Genomic DNA, 18,138 nt, shown 5'->3' with positions numbered 1-18,138 from the left:
GAAACCCTGGTATCAGTTAATATGCAAATCCTTGTAAAGTATTATGAGAGCCTATATTCACAGAGGGAAAATCTGGTCACCTGGCCCTCCTTCTTGGTCACTGCTCTCCTGGTGTCTAGTTCACACAAAGGCTGTTTTGTCATCTTGAAGCCTTTGGGGCAAGAATGTGTCCATTTGGGGAGAATGTGTTACCTAGGAGTTAGAATAGTGGACCAAGGGTGAGGAAGACAAGACATTTTCCCAGAGAACATGACACAGTTGAGTCAGCCTTTGGTGTACTGTTGACACTCAACTGCTAATAAGATCCAGAGAATTAAGGCAAGCTTGCCTCTGAGACATGTCATGAATAACATAGGCTGAAAAGGCCATTCTTATTCTTTTATTTAATGGCAGTCTTATCTGAGGGGATATAGCTTAGATAAGGTTAAGAGCATGGCTCTGGAACCAGAGTGCCTGACTTTAATTCTTGATTGCCATTCACTAACTGTATGTCATTTTTTCCCTCATTTGTGATGTGGGGATGATGCCATCAAAATACTATCTACCTATAGAATAATTATGAGAATTAAACAAACTAATAAATACGAAGTATTTGAAACATTGCCCAACTTAGGATAAGTACCTTATAAATATTAGTATCACTATTGTTTCTTTAAGTCAGGAATATGATTGAAAGTATATACATTCATTCTTTTATTCAACAAGTATTTTTTTTAGCACCTACTATGTCCCAGGCACTGTTCTAGCTGCTGAAGATACATCAGTGAATCAAAAACATCAGATAAAAATCCCTGCCTTCATGGAGCTTACCTTTTAGTGGATTATAGTAGTAATATTGCAAACAGAAAGAAAAAATATACAAAATTATAGTCAGCCTGGTACTTGTCCTATAGTTTTTGAATGGATGGATGTATTATTCAGAGTTTTGTATTATGTTACGTAGCTAATTGGGCTTGGAAGTTTGAACTGTCATCTTATGTAAGAAAAGAAAGTTAGGGACTTCCCTGGTGGTACAGTGGTAAAGAATCCGCCTTCCAATGCAGGGGACGCAGGTTCGATCCCTGGTCGGGGAACTAAGATCCCACATGACGTGGGACACAGCCCGCGCGACACAACTACTGAGCCCGTGCACCTCAACTAGAGAGAGAAAATCCGCACGCCACAACTCGAGAGAAGCCCGTGTGCCGCAACGAAGAGCTGGCATGTCACAACAAAAGATCCCGCATGCCGCAACTAAGATCCCACGTGCCACAACTATGACCCAAGGCAGCCAAAAAAAGAAAGTTAAACCAATACAGAAAGTCATACCAATAAAAAATGGAAACTACTGGGACTTCCCTGGTGGTCCACTGGTTAAGACTCTGCGCTCCCACCGCAGGGGGCACAGGTTCGATCCCTGGTCGGGGAACTAAGATCCTGCATGCCGCGCAGCGTGGCCAAACTAAGATTAAAAAAAAAAAAATTGAACTACTACATAACATTAGAAAGGAGAAAGAGGAGAACTGAAATTAGGCCATTGTCTATGGCCATGAGTTTTGTTTAAAATGAACTGAACGTTTTGCCTTCTTAACTTTGTATCAGACATATAGTTACCTCTAGGCAGATTTGCACATTCCAAGACATTCCAAGACTTTCTCAGCTGCAGCAGGCACCTCTGTCTGTGTAGCAAAACAGAGAACAATGTTGGTTATTATCAGATCACTGCAGCTGAAGAGGAAGAATCAACAGTAGCTCACTCTCCAAAAGTAATTCACTTCTGAAAGGAAAAACTCCTTCAGAACAATCATCTCATGAGCGCAGGCTTTAGCATTCCCTGAAGAACTTGGTTAAAAGAAACTCTAGACCTTACTGATTGGTTCCTCATCTTTTGTTTTCCAGGAACCTTCTCTATGTCTACCCACAGAGGCTGAACTTTGCTAACAAACTAGCATCTGCCCGGAACATCACAATCAAGATCCAGTTTATGTGTGGAGAGGATGTCAGCAATGCTATGCCGGTAATGAGGGAAATAAACATTTGCCTCGAACCAGGGTGGCTGAACTTCCCTTGCTGGTTCACACAGACAAAATCAAGGGCTGATCAGCGTAGCGTGTGCGTTGATTCAGGCCAGTACCACTGATGATCTGCAGGGGCCTTTGTGGCTGGTCCAGTATTGCTCCCAGGATACTGATGGGGAAGCAGGGTCAGCCTAAATCAAAAGTCTCTTTCCCAACTTATTCCACAGTGAGCTGTGAAAATTAGAAATGCAGATCATTTTAGAAGACTGAAAAATATCATGAATTCTTTCCATGCCACCCTAACAGCATAAGAAGTAGAAAGACAGGCCCAAGGTGTCAGCCATGCTTGCCGTACTTTCAGATGTGCACTGCGGTACACATCTACCTAAGCCCCAGTCCACATCTAGAGATAAATATAATAGAAAGTACTGCCTAGTAATAATAAACGTACACCATCTCAACACCTTCTAGGAATGGATCTTCATCCTGAGGTAAAATGTAAATCAAATAGTAAATACATAATGCAGTGTTCCCTAAGGAACCCAAAATGCCAGAATTTGTATTTCTTTAACCATCTGCCAACAAACGAGATGGTGGTTAGCTATTACTATTTTATTTAAGGTGTAGAATTCAGATAATATACCTTTCTACTGAAGTCACTTTTTTCCAGTGCTTCCATTCTTCAAATATCCACTTTTTTAGAAAAACCATCTTTTTAATGTCCCGCCTACCTTCCCAATGCAAGGCATCCTTTTGCAATGGTTGTGGGAAAGAAGTCCTAGAGGAAGGCTCCCCTGGTTCTCCCCACTCTCGCCCCTGGCAAATCCATCAGGGCTGCCAGGTACAGCTGTGCAGATCCTGGTGGTAGCCAAGGTACCCAGCCAGGGATGAGTGGGGGCCAAACTCCAGCCTGTTCACCACTCACCAAGCCCTGGGACCTGGCATGGGCATTAGTGCATCTAGTAGGAAGGGCTCTTTTTTTTATTTACCCAAAGGTGAGTCCACTTGTGAAGTCATGTGCCTTTAGGGCTGACCCAGGCCCAAAGAGGTGTCTTTTTCTAAATACCATAAACGTGTGGCCAGTGATGGTCCTGATGACCCAAGTGACCAGGCAAAAGAGCCTGGGAAAAGAACCTCGACCAGGGATCTCTCACGGAGGGCAAAACTCTGTAATGTTGCCCGTAGTATAGACCTCTAGGTGAAGAGGCAGATGGAGAGAGCACTGGTTTTCTAGTCTCACAAGCCTATGACCCTTGGTCACTGATGTAGCCACTGGGGTCTCAGTTTACCCTTCATAACCAGTTCTTCTGCATCAGTTGGGCCACTTGTAGAACTCAGCACTCTTAATTTACAAAATGCAGCTCTATTGAGACCAGAACCTCCTACTGGGCTGATGATCGTTGATTTGATTTAACCAAATATCACAGTTAATTTGGCCCTTTTTATACTGGTGAACAGGTCATCTTTGGAAGATCCAATGGGCCTGAATTTCTGCAGGAAGTTTACACGGCTGTTACATACCACAACAAGTAAGTATATTTCAGAGTTCTAAACATATGCCAAGATTGTTTTATTATCTCCTGGCTTTTCTGAATCCCCTAGGTGATTCCTCGTACCAGTATTTATAATTCAGGGACTAAGGGACAGAGGAAATCCATGCCAGTTCCCTGATTCTGTGTTGGAGAACCACAATTTTTGCCATTAACTGTGATTGGGAGAAGAACATATCTTCAAAAACCTAATATTGTTTTGAGTTTTCTGGAGCCTTCTACTCTAGTGTGATATAGAGAGGTCTTATGGTGTTCCATAAAGAAATAAATTTCTTGCCTTGCTTTGAGATACTGGAGGGGCCAGAAACAAAATCCAGCCCTCCTTGGTCTGTCTCTTTGTCTTCTATCCATACCTGCACCACTACCTACTTTAAGAAGATTTAAGTTGACCAAAGGAGAAATGAAACACTCATTTTTATGTGGGTAAATTGAGTCAGAGAATAACGTCTAAACTGTTATTCACATTTCCAGGTAGGACATCTGTATAGGGTCAGACAAACTTGGGTTTGATCCCGGCCTGATAACCTTGGCCCATTTAAGTATTGAATACTTCTCTGAACCCACCCTCTTGGACTGGAATGAGGATTAAATGAGTAATGTATGTGAAGCCCTTAGTAAACTGCCTGGGACGTCATAATTCAGTAAAATCAGATTCCCTTTCCTTCCTTCATCCTTCATTTGTTTCCCCCAAATCCTTTGATGAGTGCCGGCTGTGCACCAGTCCCTGTTCTTGGGGTAGAGATAGAAAAGGAGGTCACAGCAGGACTCCAAACCTCATCCTCTGTCCAAATTAAGTTGTTGCATTTTTGCATTGTGTGCAGAGATTTTTTTTTCTGGCAAAGCTTTTCGTTTGTGAGCAGCCTTATGTAAGTGAAGTGTATCCAGTGACATAAGCTTGGTCTCAGGACTTTAAGCTTAGGAGGAGACTGATGTAAAATGAAAAGTAAAACACCAAGCAGGCGAATTCTGAGGGGCAAAGGGTCTGTGGCAATTTATAGTCAGAGAAGCCATCATTCTTGCTAAAAGTTATTTGTGTATAATGTGCTTTTGAAACAGGTCTCCTGACTTCTACGAAGAAGTGAAAATTAAGCTCCCTGCTAAGCTCACAGTAAATCACCACCTCCTGTTCACCTTCTACCATATCAGCTGTCAGCAGAAGCAAGGAAACTCCGTAGAAAGTCTCCTGGGATATTCAGTGAGTTGTTTTCAACTTGCAGATTCACTCTGCAGTTCTTGGTGCATCCAAGGTTCCTGCAGAGATAAACAACTAAATTCTATTCACTTGCTTTTTTCCTGTCAGAAGTAGCAAAATGTGCCAAACCAGATTACAGCAAAGAGCAGAGATGACTTGACTTAGCAAATGACAATTTCAGGAATGAAAGGTAGTGGGTGAGAGATATTGAAAGAATACTCATTTGTAGAAAAAGCATTACAGTGTCCATTATTTCCAAATTTTATATATATGCTTCACATATAAAAATAGCTCTTTTTTCCCCAAGGGGAAAAAGTTATTTCTTTAAAATATATAAAAGGTAAAATAAACATTGGTGTTTTCCAGATATACACACACATTGGCTATAAAGAAAAATGCTACTACTTTGGCTCGGAAAGCAGTGAATCATTGATATTACCGTCTCAGGAGCTCTCAGGGAATTTAAAATCTAAAGAACTTGACAGAAATTACTGCCCAAAAGAGCTCTGGTCAATATCTAATCATCCTTTAGTTGCATTTGATTTTTGTGAGCTAGATAAATTGCCAGAATTATATGCTGTAATAAATACCATTTTATTCTTTACATCATCTATTTCAGTGGCTGCCAATTCTCTTAAATGAACGTCTTCAAACTGGCTCCTACTGTCTCCCAGTTGCCTTGGAAAAGCTGCCACCCAACTACTCTATGCATTCTGCGGAGGTAACCAGCAGGCTGGCCATCACCTGTTTCCTGTCCAGCCATGGTCTTGGACCACCTTTCCAGACCCACTTCCCATTCCTTTATACGTGACCAAGGATGCTCAGCATGTTTTGGGGAGCAGTCATCTGTCAGCACAGGGTGTTTTCTGAGAGCACGTGGTTCTGATAGGATGGGGGAAATAACTGGTTTTAAGACCTCATTCATTTAGATTATCACCAATTCAGAATGTTTGGTAAATACAACCCATACCCAGGCAGCATTACCTTGTATTATCTATAACAAAGGGGTTTACAGAATGGGGTATTTTAGAAAGGAAGGCAAATAGAGCTCACCTGTGATAACAACTGCTCTCACCTCCCATCCTTACAAAAGGTTCCCATGCCAGATTCCATTGGTTTCTCCTCTGGGTCAATTGTCACAGTCTCCAGGTGGATATTGGGGCTTTCATTCCTCTAAAGAGCCCAATGTCAATACTCTTTCTCTCCTCCTGTTTCCTGTCCCACCTTTTTGCCCGTACATTCTGCTGCAATCCACCAGTTTAAAGGGAGCCCAGTGAACCCTCCGTTCTGATTGCACCAGCAGCAGCTCTCATGCTTCTCAGTCTGGTTGGTGTAGGTTTACATCAATAAGATTTATTTTAAGCAAATACCAGACATCATATCATTTCATTTATAAATAGTTCAGTGTTTCATCTTAAAAGATAAGGGCTCCTTTTTTAACCATCACAATACCATTGTCACACCTTAAAAATTAATAATAGTTCCGTAATATCTTCATATATCCAGTGATCAAATTTCCAATTATCTCATTAATGTCATTTTTTTTTTACAGTTGTTTGTTGCGTATCAGGATCCAAATAAGCTCCATACATTGCTATTGCTTGACGTGTCTTTTAAGGCTCTTAATCTATAGGTCCCCCGTCATCTCTTTTGTTTTCCTTGCATATTTCAAGTTGAATTTCCCAGGAATTTGAATTTTGTTCCAAATTTTATAGTCAACTTTCTTTTCTACTGTGACTACCCACCCCCACTCCCCAGGCTATTCCATTTTCTATTTCCTTTTTTTTTTTCCCCCTGGAGAGAGAAGCTTCCTTTGCCCTGGGCCACAGGCATATGCCTGAATTTAGATCAAAACTATTCTCCTCAAAACCACCTTAGTGGTTTTGTGAGTATGTTCACAGATACTCCCTGATTACTTTTTATGATTTGGACACACAGCCCCTTGCTGAAGCCCTCAAGACCACCTTTTCAACATCAAGCTGCACATTCTAATTTCCTTCAACACTCAATTATCTTCTTAATGCTGCCAAACAAACCTGGCTTTGGAGACAAATAAATCTTGATCCAAAATCCAGATTCTGCCATGCCCTAGCCGTGTGAACATGGGTGAATTGCTTACCCTCTCTGAGTCTCAAAGATGAAACCTAGCCCAGACCTGCCTACAAGGTTGCTGTGAACATTGAATGAGATAAAACATATCAAGCAACAAACTTGATGCTTGAGTAAATATTAGTTCCTTTTTCCTACTTGCCCTAAGCTATCTTTATCAATATGCCCTCAGCTTCTCCTAATATTCTTTAGGCCTACCCTGTCCAGTATAGTTGCCACTAGCCACATGAGGCTATTTAAAATGTGGCTAGTCCAAACTGAGATGTGCTATAAGTATAAAACACAAACTGGGTTTCAAAGACTTAGTAGCAAAAAAAAAATTTAAAATATCTTATTCATAATTTTCTATATTGATTACATGTTGAAACAATAATCTTTAGGCTATATTGGGTTCAATGAAACATAGTATTAAAATTATTATCACATTAAAAAATTTTTAACATGGCTACTAGAAAATTTTAAATGACATAGATGGCTCACATTATATTTTTAGTGGTCAGTGTTGCTTTAGATTACTGCAAACTCCAGTGACCCCACAGGTCGGACTCATTAATAATGAGTGCAAGGTCCTGGTGGAATTTGTTCACACTGGAGACTGTCTTCCCACCCAAGGTCATAGCTACTCCTCTGCTCTGCACATTGGTGCCACGCTGGGATGCAAGACCAGTGTCTTCATACCTTCAGATTCTCAAAAGACGATAGAAGAGCAGGCTTTCATGTGAAATCTTCTGACATTCTAATGTTTGGCAGCTAATTCGACGGTTTCTAACACTGGGCCAAACAACACCTGTCTGTGGGCTGGATCCAGCTTTGGGCCCCAGTTTGTAACTCTGTCTGAGATAGTTCCAAAGGTCCCCACCCCCTGCACACATCCTACCCTTGCAAGTACAGTATGCTTCCTTCCATTAAAATGCAAGAGACACAAAACCCACACTCACATGGCCAGGTCTGCCAAGGCCCTCCTTACTCAGCGCTGTAGGATGACAATTCTCTTGAGATTTTAAGGCAAGAAATGGTCTCTGAGGACTACAGGGCTATTGATATATAAATATTATAAAAGTCATTTTGAGTAATTAAAGCAGGAACCTAGAAGGACGGCTACTTGGAAACATTTTGTTAAAAGGGAACAAAACTGTAGTCACTCAAAAGCATTAAAATTTCATGTCTTCTAAAGATATTCTACACTTTGTCCTGACATTCCTGATTAATGGAGAAATCATTAGAATATTACTTTATTTTAAATCCTAGAATCAAGGATTACCAGTGCTGGATGGAAGCTTAAATTAGATAGATAACTCAATTCAAACCCCTTCTTTCAGCATGAGAAAATGAAGGCCCAGAAAGTTTCATTGACCTGTCGAAGTGAAAATAATTAATTTGGTGTAAAACTGAACTTGGACCCAGGGCTCCTAACTCTAAGGCCAGTTATATTAGTTTTCCAGGGAGATTTATATTTGTATAACCCTGACATCTGCTGTCAAGTTGCTTTACTCTGCTTGTTAGTACTGAGAAAAGGGAATTGAATTGCTAATTTGTTTTCTTTTAACACAGAAAGTCCCTTTGCAGAATCCTCCCATTAAATGGGCTGAAGGACATAAGGGAGTATTCAATATTGAAGTGCAAGCTGTTTCTTCTGTTCACACCCAGGTAAGGAGTATCCAGGTCAAGTTTAAATCAGAACAGCAGGCTAATAATGAAGATGGGGTGCAGCAGAGAAACTTCTAAGGACAGTTCAATAAAAGATCAGTGAAAATCTTTGTGCCTGGATAAAACAACACCAAAAAACCCTTTTAGTTCTGTGTGGGAAATTGCAAGCCTGTTATGTTTTATTTGTTGTTTTCATGGAAAGACCTTATAAAAATGTTGAAGCAGCTTGGCACCTGCACTGTTGGTTGAGAAGTTTCGTGGGGAGACTTCATTTAAACATTTTCCTGCTGTTACTGTCTCATTTCCCTCTGTAATTCTGCCATTTCTCTTCCAGATTTTTTGTTGTTATTGTTCTACTTTCCCTCCTTTTCCTGCCACTGTCTGAGTTTTGCATCTGCTTAGACCCCTATCTCGACAGTGTGTTTGCCTGGTATCCTTGCCTCTGCTTACAGAACATGTCAGAGTCCAAATTAATTTTTCTTCAGCTAATAATTATTGAGAGGTTCTATTCTGTGCACAACACTCTACAAAGAAATTCATAACCTGGTCTGAAACATCCGTGTCTTAGAACTTCTGCTCTGAAACACTGGATAAGAGGTTTTGCCTAGAAGGAGCTATTTGATTGTGTTTATGAATCCACTGGTGAGCGTTGAGGGGATGAGACCCATGAGGCCTGCCATCTGCCTTCCCAGGACAACCACCTGGAGAAGTTCTTCACCCTCTGCCATTCCCTGGAAAGCCAGGTGACCTTCCCCATCCGCGTGCTGGACCAGAAGATCAGTGAAGCGGCTCTGGAGCACGAGCTGAAGCTCAGCATCATTTGCCTCAACTCCTCCCGCCTGGAGCCCCTTGTGCTCTTCCTGCACCTGGTGCTGGACAAGCTCTTCCAGCTGTTTGTGCAGCCCATGGTCATCGCTGGCCAGACAGGTAGGAGGCCTGGGGGCCTGGGAGGAGGCAGGCAGTGCCGTGTTTTATGAAACACGATTTTCCAGAAGTTTCAGGAGCAGGGCCAATGTGATCTTTCTGTTGAGGATGTGAGTCCAAGGGAAACCAAGTCCACTGCTATTTTTTTTTTTTTTGGAGATTCCCTGGATGTTTTAAAAAAAGAAACATTAATATAGGATGCTTAAAATTATCATTTTTTTTTACATTAATGTGTTGAATAACTGAAGCCAATCCTTTAAATTCCATTCCTAGTAATTGATGGCTTTCTTTTACCTCTAAGATATTTTTTGTTGACTTGACCAACAAGGGAATCCAATGTTTTAAAGAAATAAGACAACCCATATTAAATGGAAGGAAAGGAACTGTCTAAATTGAAATTCATTGTGATCCCTTTTTTATTGAGATAAAATGCACATACCATAAAATTCACTAAAGTGTACAATTCAGTGGTTTTTAGTATATTCACGAGGGAATGCAACTGTCACTACTATCTAATTCCAGACCATTTTCATCAGCCTCAAATGAAACCCCATACTCCTGAACAGTCACCCCATTCTCCACTCCCCTCAGCACGCAGCAAACGCCCATCTTAAATGCTTACTTTTAACAAATGAACACTAAATACAATGTGTAAGACTTTCTTTGGAAATAATGTCATGTAGGGCCTGGGTCCAGTGGTTCTTCCAACTCCTGCGGGGGTAGACTGGCTGCTGTAGGGCATCTTTGTTTGACACTATTTTCAGCTGGGCTTGTATTATTCTGTGCTCTCCAGCCCAGCAGATATCTTTGGGTACCATCCATGCTGCCAGTACTGTGCTTAGAGTTGTAGGTTTTGCAATAATAATCAAGAGCATATTGAACCTCAGAGGACTTACAATAAAATATAGCAAAGATCAGCGGCACAGGACACAAGTCCTCAAATGGACACAGCTAACTACTGTTGGGGGGATGGTGAAGACATCCATCTGGGAGGATGAGGAAGGCCCCCCAGGAAGAAGACTGCAATTGAGACGGCTTTGAAGGGGGGTTAGAGGGAAAGAAGCCAAAATGGGGGCAGTGACTGGCAAAAGCAGAGAACCAGAGTGTCTGGATCAGAAAAAAAGTAGTTCAGAAAAAAGTGTCAAAAACCACTGTTCTAGGAGTGTCAGAAAAGAAGGAGATAACACTGTAGGGCCATAGAATATGAGTAAGTTGGTGGGAGGGAGAAATGAACTTGTAGCCTAGGACACATGGGGGAGCTTTCAGAGCTAGGGAAGAGCGTGACCTCTGAATCCCTCCCTCAGTTTGCAGTGTATCCTGGGATGCGTCTTCTGTAGCTCCACAGATAAGCCATCCTACATTGTCGGCTAACTTTTCACACATGTAGCTGTTGCCTCTCCAGCTAGATTCCTGTGGAGTGGCCACCTATCTGTACCCTCCCTGGATTTCCTTCTACACCCTCCACATATTTGGTGCACTGCTTTGTAGGCCCCAGCTATGGAATATAGACTTGTTCACTAGACGAAACATTCATTCACACATTTTGAGCCAATATTTGGGACTCCAGGGTGTTGGGACAGGCAGCATAGGTGGAGGCACTTAGTCTCCAAGCATTTATTCGGAACTTCTCTGTGTCAGGCACCGTGGAAGGCATGGTGGGGAGAGAAGAAAGCATGAGAAATGCACTTTGCTTCCAGCCTATCAGAGAGACAGAATTTCCCATTGGAAACAGCCCAAGAACTTTGTGATTTGGTGTCACTAAAGCCCTGTACTGAGTGGTGTCAGAGGCTTCATTGAGGAGATGGGGTGGTGCTTAGCATCGAAAGGTTAGTATGATTTTGTGGGTGGGAGCAAGGAGGGCTTTCTAGGTGAGGACAGCAGCACGAGCAAAATTGCAGAAGTGAGAAGCAGACGTGTGATGGGGACAGTATAAAGATTGCCTATTTTAAGGAAGTTGAATTTGAGCAGAAGAGGGTACCAGGTGGGATAAGTAGGGTGGAGCCAAACTGTGGAGGGTTTGGAGCTCCTCAACAAGAGAGTGTACACGGTGAAGCATTGTTTGTACAGGTCCAGGGACTGACATGATACACATACGTTTTTAGATTAATCTGTACACCAAGAATCTGTATTGTTCAACAGCCCATCTCAAACTATAGTGTGCATAAGAATGACCTGGGCATCTTGTTAAAATGCAGATTCTGACTCAGTTGGTCCTGGGTGGGGCCTGAGATTCTGCATTTCTAATAAGATCCTAGGTGATACTGATGATGTCCGGACAGGCCCCACTGAGTAGCACCAGTTTACAGCGTGGTGTAGAGAGGGGAGGATGTCTGGACAGGCTCACATCTTTGTCCTGAAAAACCACAGTGCTGGCAGAAGGAGGAAATGTGAAGTCCTTTGCAGTAAGCAGAGCTGGCATGCTGGAGCTTACTAAAACCACTCACCCTGCCCCAGGGGCTTCAGCCTGGTTCAGCCGGTCAGTGGTCAGGACTCCTTGTCACTGCCCCAAAGAATGTTCCACCTCAGGCTCATTAAGGACTCACTGCAGGGCCGCCCATTTTTCTCTTGGTTCCTCAGCCAACTTCTCCCAGTTTGCCTTTGAGTCTGTGGTGGTCACCGCCAACAGTCTGCACAACAGCAAGGGCCTGGGCAAGGACCAACATGGGAGGAACTGCCTGCTGGCCTCCTATGTGCACTACGTCTTCCGCCTGCCCGAGCCGCAGAGGGACGTACCCAAGTCAGGTAACGTCCCCCTGTTCCCCCCTCCTCCCCGAGTATGGGAGCCTGGCGGGCAGCGCACCCTCACCCCCACCCCACAGAATTCACAATAAAATTAAAAGCCCAAAAGTTAAATTTTATCTTTCAGAATAAACAAAACTTACATGAATGCTGAAATTAAAAGTTCATGTCTAGATTTTTCTCTCTTGCTTTCTATCTGCCTTCCTCCCTATTTTTATATTCTAAACACTTTTTTTTCTGCCTATTTGATAATCCCTCACTGATCTTCACCCAGTCGGTACTTTCTGATTCAGTTGTGAGTCCCTTCTTTTAAAAGCTGGAGAAGTGACAACAGATGCCTAGGATTCTAGGATCATAATGATAAGGAAAATAATATATATTTGATAGCTGTGGTAAGCAGTGGCCCCTAAACTTTTCATTATGAAAAAATAAATCCCTTTTCTCATTCCCCCCAAACTAAACTTCTGAAATAATAATTCATTTCTCCACTCTTTTTAATTATTTACATAAGTAATAATCAACCAGAACGTCTGGTCAGCATGATATAAAAAGTAGCATCAATAAGTTAACAAAATTCCAGGCTCTAACAAAGGAACTTGGGCATATTTATTAGTCCATGCAGCCTCATTTCAAGTAAACCTGTAATTTTAAATGTTTTTAAAAAATACTCATAATATTCATAGACTCACATAATCACCTTTGAACACATGTAAATACTTAAAGGTGAGAAACATTGCTATACAGTGTATACTGATTCACATAAGATTCAGATGATTCCTTGGATTCTCAAATCTCAGAAATGCAAGACTTATAAAACTGTCATCATTTAAATATTAAGAAATAAAAAATATCCACATTTCGAGCTTGTCTTGAGAAACCAGAACCTCATGGACTGTTCCTCCATGGCAATAATAAGCTGGAGATGAGGAGCAGCCGCTGTCTTTGGATGAGGCATGTGTTTCCAGTTTACCACAGTCCTCACCACTCCCTACTGCCTTACACCCTATCTTTCCACCAAAACATTGCCCCCCTGGCCTCCCCTCGGCATTTGCTAATAAGACCCTAATTCCAAGACCTAATCTAGTGGGTTTCCACTCTACTACCTACCCCATCCCTCCTCAGTTCCTTCTCAAGTCCAATAAGTGACTCTGATCCCCTTTCCGTTGACATGTCTATACCTGGTGGGGTGCAGGCGGCCCCACTTCCCTCCCGGACCCTCGCTACCACACATACGGACGCACGTCTGCTGCCGCTGTGAGTTCGAAGCTGATGCAGGCCCGAGTGATGAGCAGCAGTAACCCAGACCTCGCGGGGACACACTCTGCAGCAGACGAGGAGGTTAAGAACATCATGTCTTCAAAGGTAAGGAAGATGTCAAACCCTGGAAAGAGACATGGGCTTTTTTATTTTTAACTAACACTTGGAGAGACAACACGAAATCAACCATTACTGCTGCCCACTGTCTTGGTCAAATGCTCAGCTTTCAAGTTATTAATATCCTTTTCTTTTGAAGTGACTGAGATCATTCTGATGCCAGGCAAGACTGGCATTTGAAGGTATGCGCGGAGTTAGTGAACTCTGGTGGGAAGTTTCTCGAGCATAGCTGGTTTAGCCCCGTGGAGTCGATGAATACCATGAGTTTTATCTTCAAGGAAAAAATTTGGCTTTAACTGTTTTTGATGCCTAGAAAGACTGTTTTTTGTTTTATTTTTTAATAACTTGCCTTTTAGATTCATTAACATCCATAGATTGATTATCCCATGTAAGAATCCCAAAGATCAAAGCCAAATTTATAAACAAACACCAAGATCCTGGGAGGGTTGGTGACTTGCCCTAGATTGTTTCCCTCCATGAATTCTTTATGGTTGCTCATAAACTTTTTTTTTTTTTTTTAATTACAATGACTTTTTTTTTTTTTTTTACTGAATTTATTTATTTATTTTTGGCGGTGTTGGGTCTTCGTTTCTATGCGAGGGCTTCCTCTAGTTGCAGCGAGTGGGGGCCACTCTTCATTGCGGTGCGCGGGCCTCTCACTATCGCGGCCTCTCTTGTTGCAGAGCACAGGCTCCAGACGCGCAGGCTCAGTAGTTGCGGCTCACGGGCCCAGTTGCTCCGCGGCATGTGGGATCTTCCCAGACCAGGGCTCGAACCCATGTCCCCTGCATTGGCAGGCGGATTCTCAACCACTGCACCACCAGGGAAGCCCCTCTCAAAAACTTTTTATTTTATAAAAGTTTTAGATTTATAGAATTATTGTCAATATATGACAGAAAATTTTTGTGTACTCGATGCATAGTTTCCCTGTTATTAACATTTTACATTAGAACAGCACATTTGTCACAATGAACCAATACTGATATATTATTATTATTAACTAAAGTTTATATTTTATTCAGATTTCCTCAGTTTATCCCTAATGTCTGTTTTCTGTTCTAGGATCCCACCCTGGATACCACATTAGATTTTGTAGTGACGTTTCCTTAGCTCCTCTGGGTTGTGACAATTTCTTAGACTTTCCTTGTTTTTGAGGACTTTGACAGTTTTGAGGCATACTGGTCAGGTATTTTGTAAAATGTCTCATTTGAAATTTTTAAAAATTGTGATATAATTCACATAGCATAAAATTCACCCTTTTGAAGTGTGTAATTCAGTGGTTTTTCACATATGTACAAAGTTACCGTGAATTCTTAATCTAAATTTTCTTTCCAGTTATCTGTGGCCTCAGGGTGGCTAAGCTTTTAGAATAATGTAATTTCCTCTGATGAAGATAAATCAAACTCTCTAGGTTTTGACATCATTTCCCTTACACAAACCACCCACTTGAGACAGTACGTTGTGAGACAGGAAATCTGGAGACCAGGGTTGGGTCTCGATCTGATACCACCCAGGCCTGTGGTCATGGGCAAGTCAATTCCTGCCCTGAGCCTGATTTTCCTCATCTCTGTAGAAGTTCTGAACCCTGGATGAATGTAAGAATCATCTATAGATCCACTCCTAGAGATTCTGATGATCTATAGGTTGTATCATATGAAATTGTTGATATTCTATCCTTTTTGACTTACAGAATCAACCCAGGGATGTGCTGGAGCTGGTTCATACCAGTTTCTGAGAGCTGATTGTTAAATTTTCAGGAACTTTCTGAACCAGTTGTTAAACACAGACATTATTAAAAATTAAATTATATAAACTAACAAATAAGTTATATGGAAAACGAAGGTAATCTAAATGCAGTGTTCTGGAGCAGAACAGGACGTTAGTGGAAAAATTGGTGAAACTCAGATAAAGTCTGTGGTTTAGTTAATAGTTAATGTGCCAATGTTAATTTCTTAGTTTTGACAAATGTACCATATTTATGTAAGATATTAACATTAAGAGGAACTTGGTGAAGGGTATCCAAGAACCACCTTTGCAACTTGTCCATAAATCTAAAATGATTCCCTTTTTAAGGGAGTACTCAAACCTCATCCCTTCTTAATTACTTTACTACATTTTACTGTTATCTATGTTCTTGAGGTTATTTATGCCTACTGTACGGTGGAAATACTGTACAGTGGTTTGCTACTGCACATCTCTTTGCAACACCATATTTGGTAATGTCATGTTAATTTGAGATCAGCTATGATGGAAGCATTCACAAGCACAGAAATTGGCAGATTCTACCAATCAGCCCCTCCCCTCCGAGAGCTAGTTGTTAAGCATTTGCCAGCACACCCTGGTTCAATTTTGCATCTAAGTCCTCTTTAAGCAGTATCTTTTCGGATTGCCTAGGGGAGAAGTGGTCAGCAGCTGTTATCCACAGACTTGATTATTACGGTTTCCTTTAATAAAAGTGAAAATATTAAATTTTCTCTGTGGACTAGGTTAAGAATTTTTAAATTATTCTGTAGTGAGGGGAAAAAATTTTGTCTAACTAGAAGTATCAAGCATGATCTTCCTTTCAGAAGTGTTTTTTTGACAATTTATTAGAGTGTTTAGGAGACTGGGTAAAGTACCATGCTAACCCACAGAGAGGCACTGTTCCCACACATTTTTTTTTTTCCTGCTCTTCCAATTAAGTCAGAGACTTAGAAAGTTGAAGGGACTGCTGAGCACCTGGTGGTTTTTAACTAGGATTTAACTATAGGTGGCTACACACCAACTAACAGTGAATATCTCAGGAGCAAGTAGAAGTAGGTGTAACTTTACCTTCTTTGCTTTGTTTTATGTTTATTCTTGGCAGTTGTTTTACCTTTGTAACCAGAAAAAAAAAAAAAAAGAAAGAAAGAAATATGTTAACAATGAATTCTAAGCTTGTGATTTCCAGCCCGTTGGGCCATCTTTCTGGGGACCACTGTTGGTTGACTGTTGAGTCATGGTTTGTGTATTTCAGATGGCTGATCGTAGCTGCATGCGGATGTCTTACTATTGCTCTGGCAATAATGATGCTCCAAGTTCAACAACAACCCCAAGGCCAGTCAGCAAAAAGGTACTGAACAGGCAGTGTGAGAATAATTTGCCCAGCCTCTCACTATGATTGAAAATAGATGCCATCAAGTACTGTCCTGTCTTGTTCCTGCCCTCCTAACACACACATGCACGCACACGCACACACACACACGCACGCACACACTTTTGCAGCCCTGTCCAAGGTGCCCCATTTTTTGACCACCTGATTACCTACTAACTCAGTGGTTCCCCAACTTACCGTACATCAGAAGTACCTGGGTGGCTTGTTAAAACTGACTGCTGGCCCTACGCCTAGAGTTTCTGATTCAGTAGATGTGAAGTAGGGCCCAAGGATTTGCACTTCTGACAAGTTCCCAGCTGATGCTAGTCCAGGAACCACACTTTGAGAACCTGAGAACTACTGTATTAGCTTCTTTTTTTGGTAAAAGGAGAGCTGGGGACAATTCATCCTCAAAAAGTGAATGGCAGGGCTTCCCTGGTGGCGCAGTGGTTGAGAGTCTGCCTGCTAATGCAGGGGACACGGGTTCGAGCCCTGGTCTGGGAAGATCCCGCGTGCCGCGGAGCGGCTGGGCCCGTGAGCCACAACTACTGAGCCTGCGCCTCTGGAGCCTGTGCCCCGCAACGGGAGGGGCCGCGATAGTGAAAGGCCCGCGCACCGCGATGAAGAGCGGTCCCCGCACCGCGATGAAGAGTGGCCCCCGCTTGCCGTAACCGGAGAAGGCCCTCGCACGAACCGAAGACCCAACACAGCCAAAAATAAATAAATAAAGTAGCTATAAAAAAAAAAAATTAAAAAAAAAAAACAAAACTTTATAAAAAAAAAAAAAAAGTGAATGGCAATAATTAGGTATCAGTTATTTCAATACGATATCAAACATGAAAAGCCTTGTAATTCTTTCCAATCAGCCTTACCTATGAGTTCAGAGACGTGACAAGCTGTTAAGCTGCTCGTCAGAAAGAACTCTTTATATTAAGAGGATTCTCCAGTTGTCACGTCATGTGTGGTCCAAGGGGTGGAGGATAAAGGAACTGTCTGCCCCGAGTTTTCTCCTCTGCCAGGCACCCAAGAGTCTCACCATTTTAGTAGCTACTTAAGTTAAGGTCTTGAGTGTCTTTCAAGACCCCTATTAAAATGTAAATATGCTGATTGGAAGGATAACACAGGAAGCTCTTTGCAACAGCTCACACCACTGGGAAAGATGTGTTAAACAGGCATGGAGGGAATGAGCTTCAGCACAGCTCACTTTGGACCGGCTGAGGGGAAGATCAGGCATGAGGAGGCCCTGGTAGGGTCCAGTGCCTGCAGACTTGGCAGTAATACGGGCTCCATTTGTCTGGAAAGAGGTACCAGGAGTTAATTCTAACAGGAGGAGTAAAAGAAGGTGTCATGAGGTGCTGAAAATAAATATTTCACTTACTTTAAATCTTAGCTTTGGGCTTTGCAGGGACTGGTTACAAGTACCATTTTCCTTCTTAAAAACCATGATTTGCTTACAGCCTGGCTTGCTTCAGGCAGGGGCTGATTTCTTCTGGG

The 18,138-nt window shown here is 42.0% G+C and overlaps 1 protein-coding gene across 2 annotated transcripts in view; it reads left to right on the top strand.

Moving 5' to 3' along the window:
* DOCK8 (dedicator of cytokinesis 8) overlaps positions 1–18,138 on the top strand; it is a 224,329-nt gene that overhangs the window by 133,841 nt on the left and 72,350 nt on the right. For both annotated transcript variants that reach the window (XM_007182233.3, XM_007182234.2), the window contains exons 15-23: positions 1,879–1,996; positions 3,456–3,526; positions 4,604–4,742; positions 5,359–5,460; positions 8,400–8,495; positions 9,188–9,422; positions 11,997–12,161; positions 13,351–13,520; positions 16,528–16,623. In XM_007182233.3, coding sequence (XP_007182295.1) covers positions 1,879–1,996; positions 3,456–3,526; positions 4,604–4,742; positions 5,359–5,460; positions 8,400–8,495; positions 9,188–9,422; positions 11,997–12,161; positions 13,351–13,520; positions 16,528–16,623 — 1,192 coding nt within the window. The remainder of the gene's footprint in view (positions 1–1,878; positions 1,997–3,455; positions 3,527–4,603; positions 4,743–5,358; positions 5,461–8,399; positions 8,496–9,187; positions 9,423–11,996; positions 12,162–13,350; positions 13,521–16,527; positions 16,624–18,138) is intronic.

Source organism: Balaenoptera acutorostrata, chromosome 6 (assembly GCF_949987535.1).
Source record: "Balaenoptera acutorostrata chromosome 6, mBalAcu1.1, whole genome shotgun sequence".
Taxonomy (NCBI): domain Eukaryota; kingdom Metazoa; phylum Chordata; class Mammalia; order Artiodactyla; family Balaenopteridae; genus Balaenoptera; species Balaenoptera acutorostrata.
The sequence above is the reverse complement of the archived record's forward strand: the minus strand, read 5'-3'. Positions and strand labels throughout refer to the sequence as shown.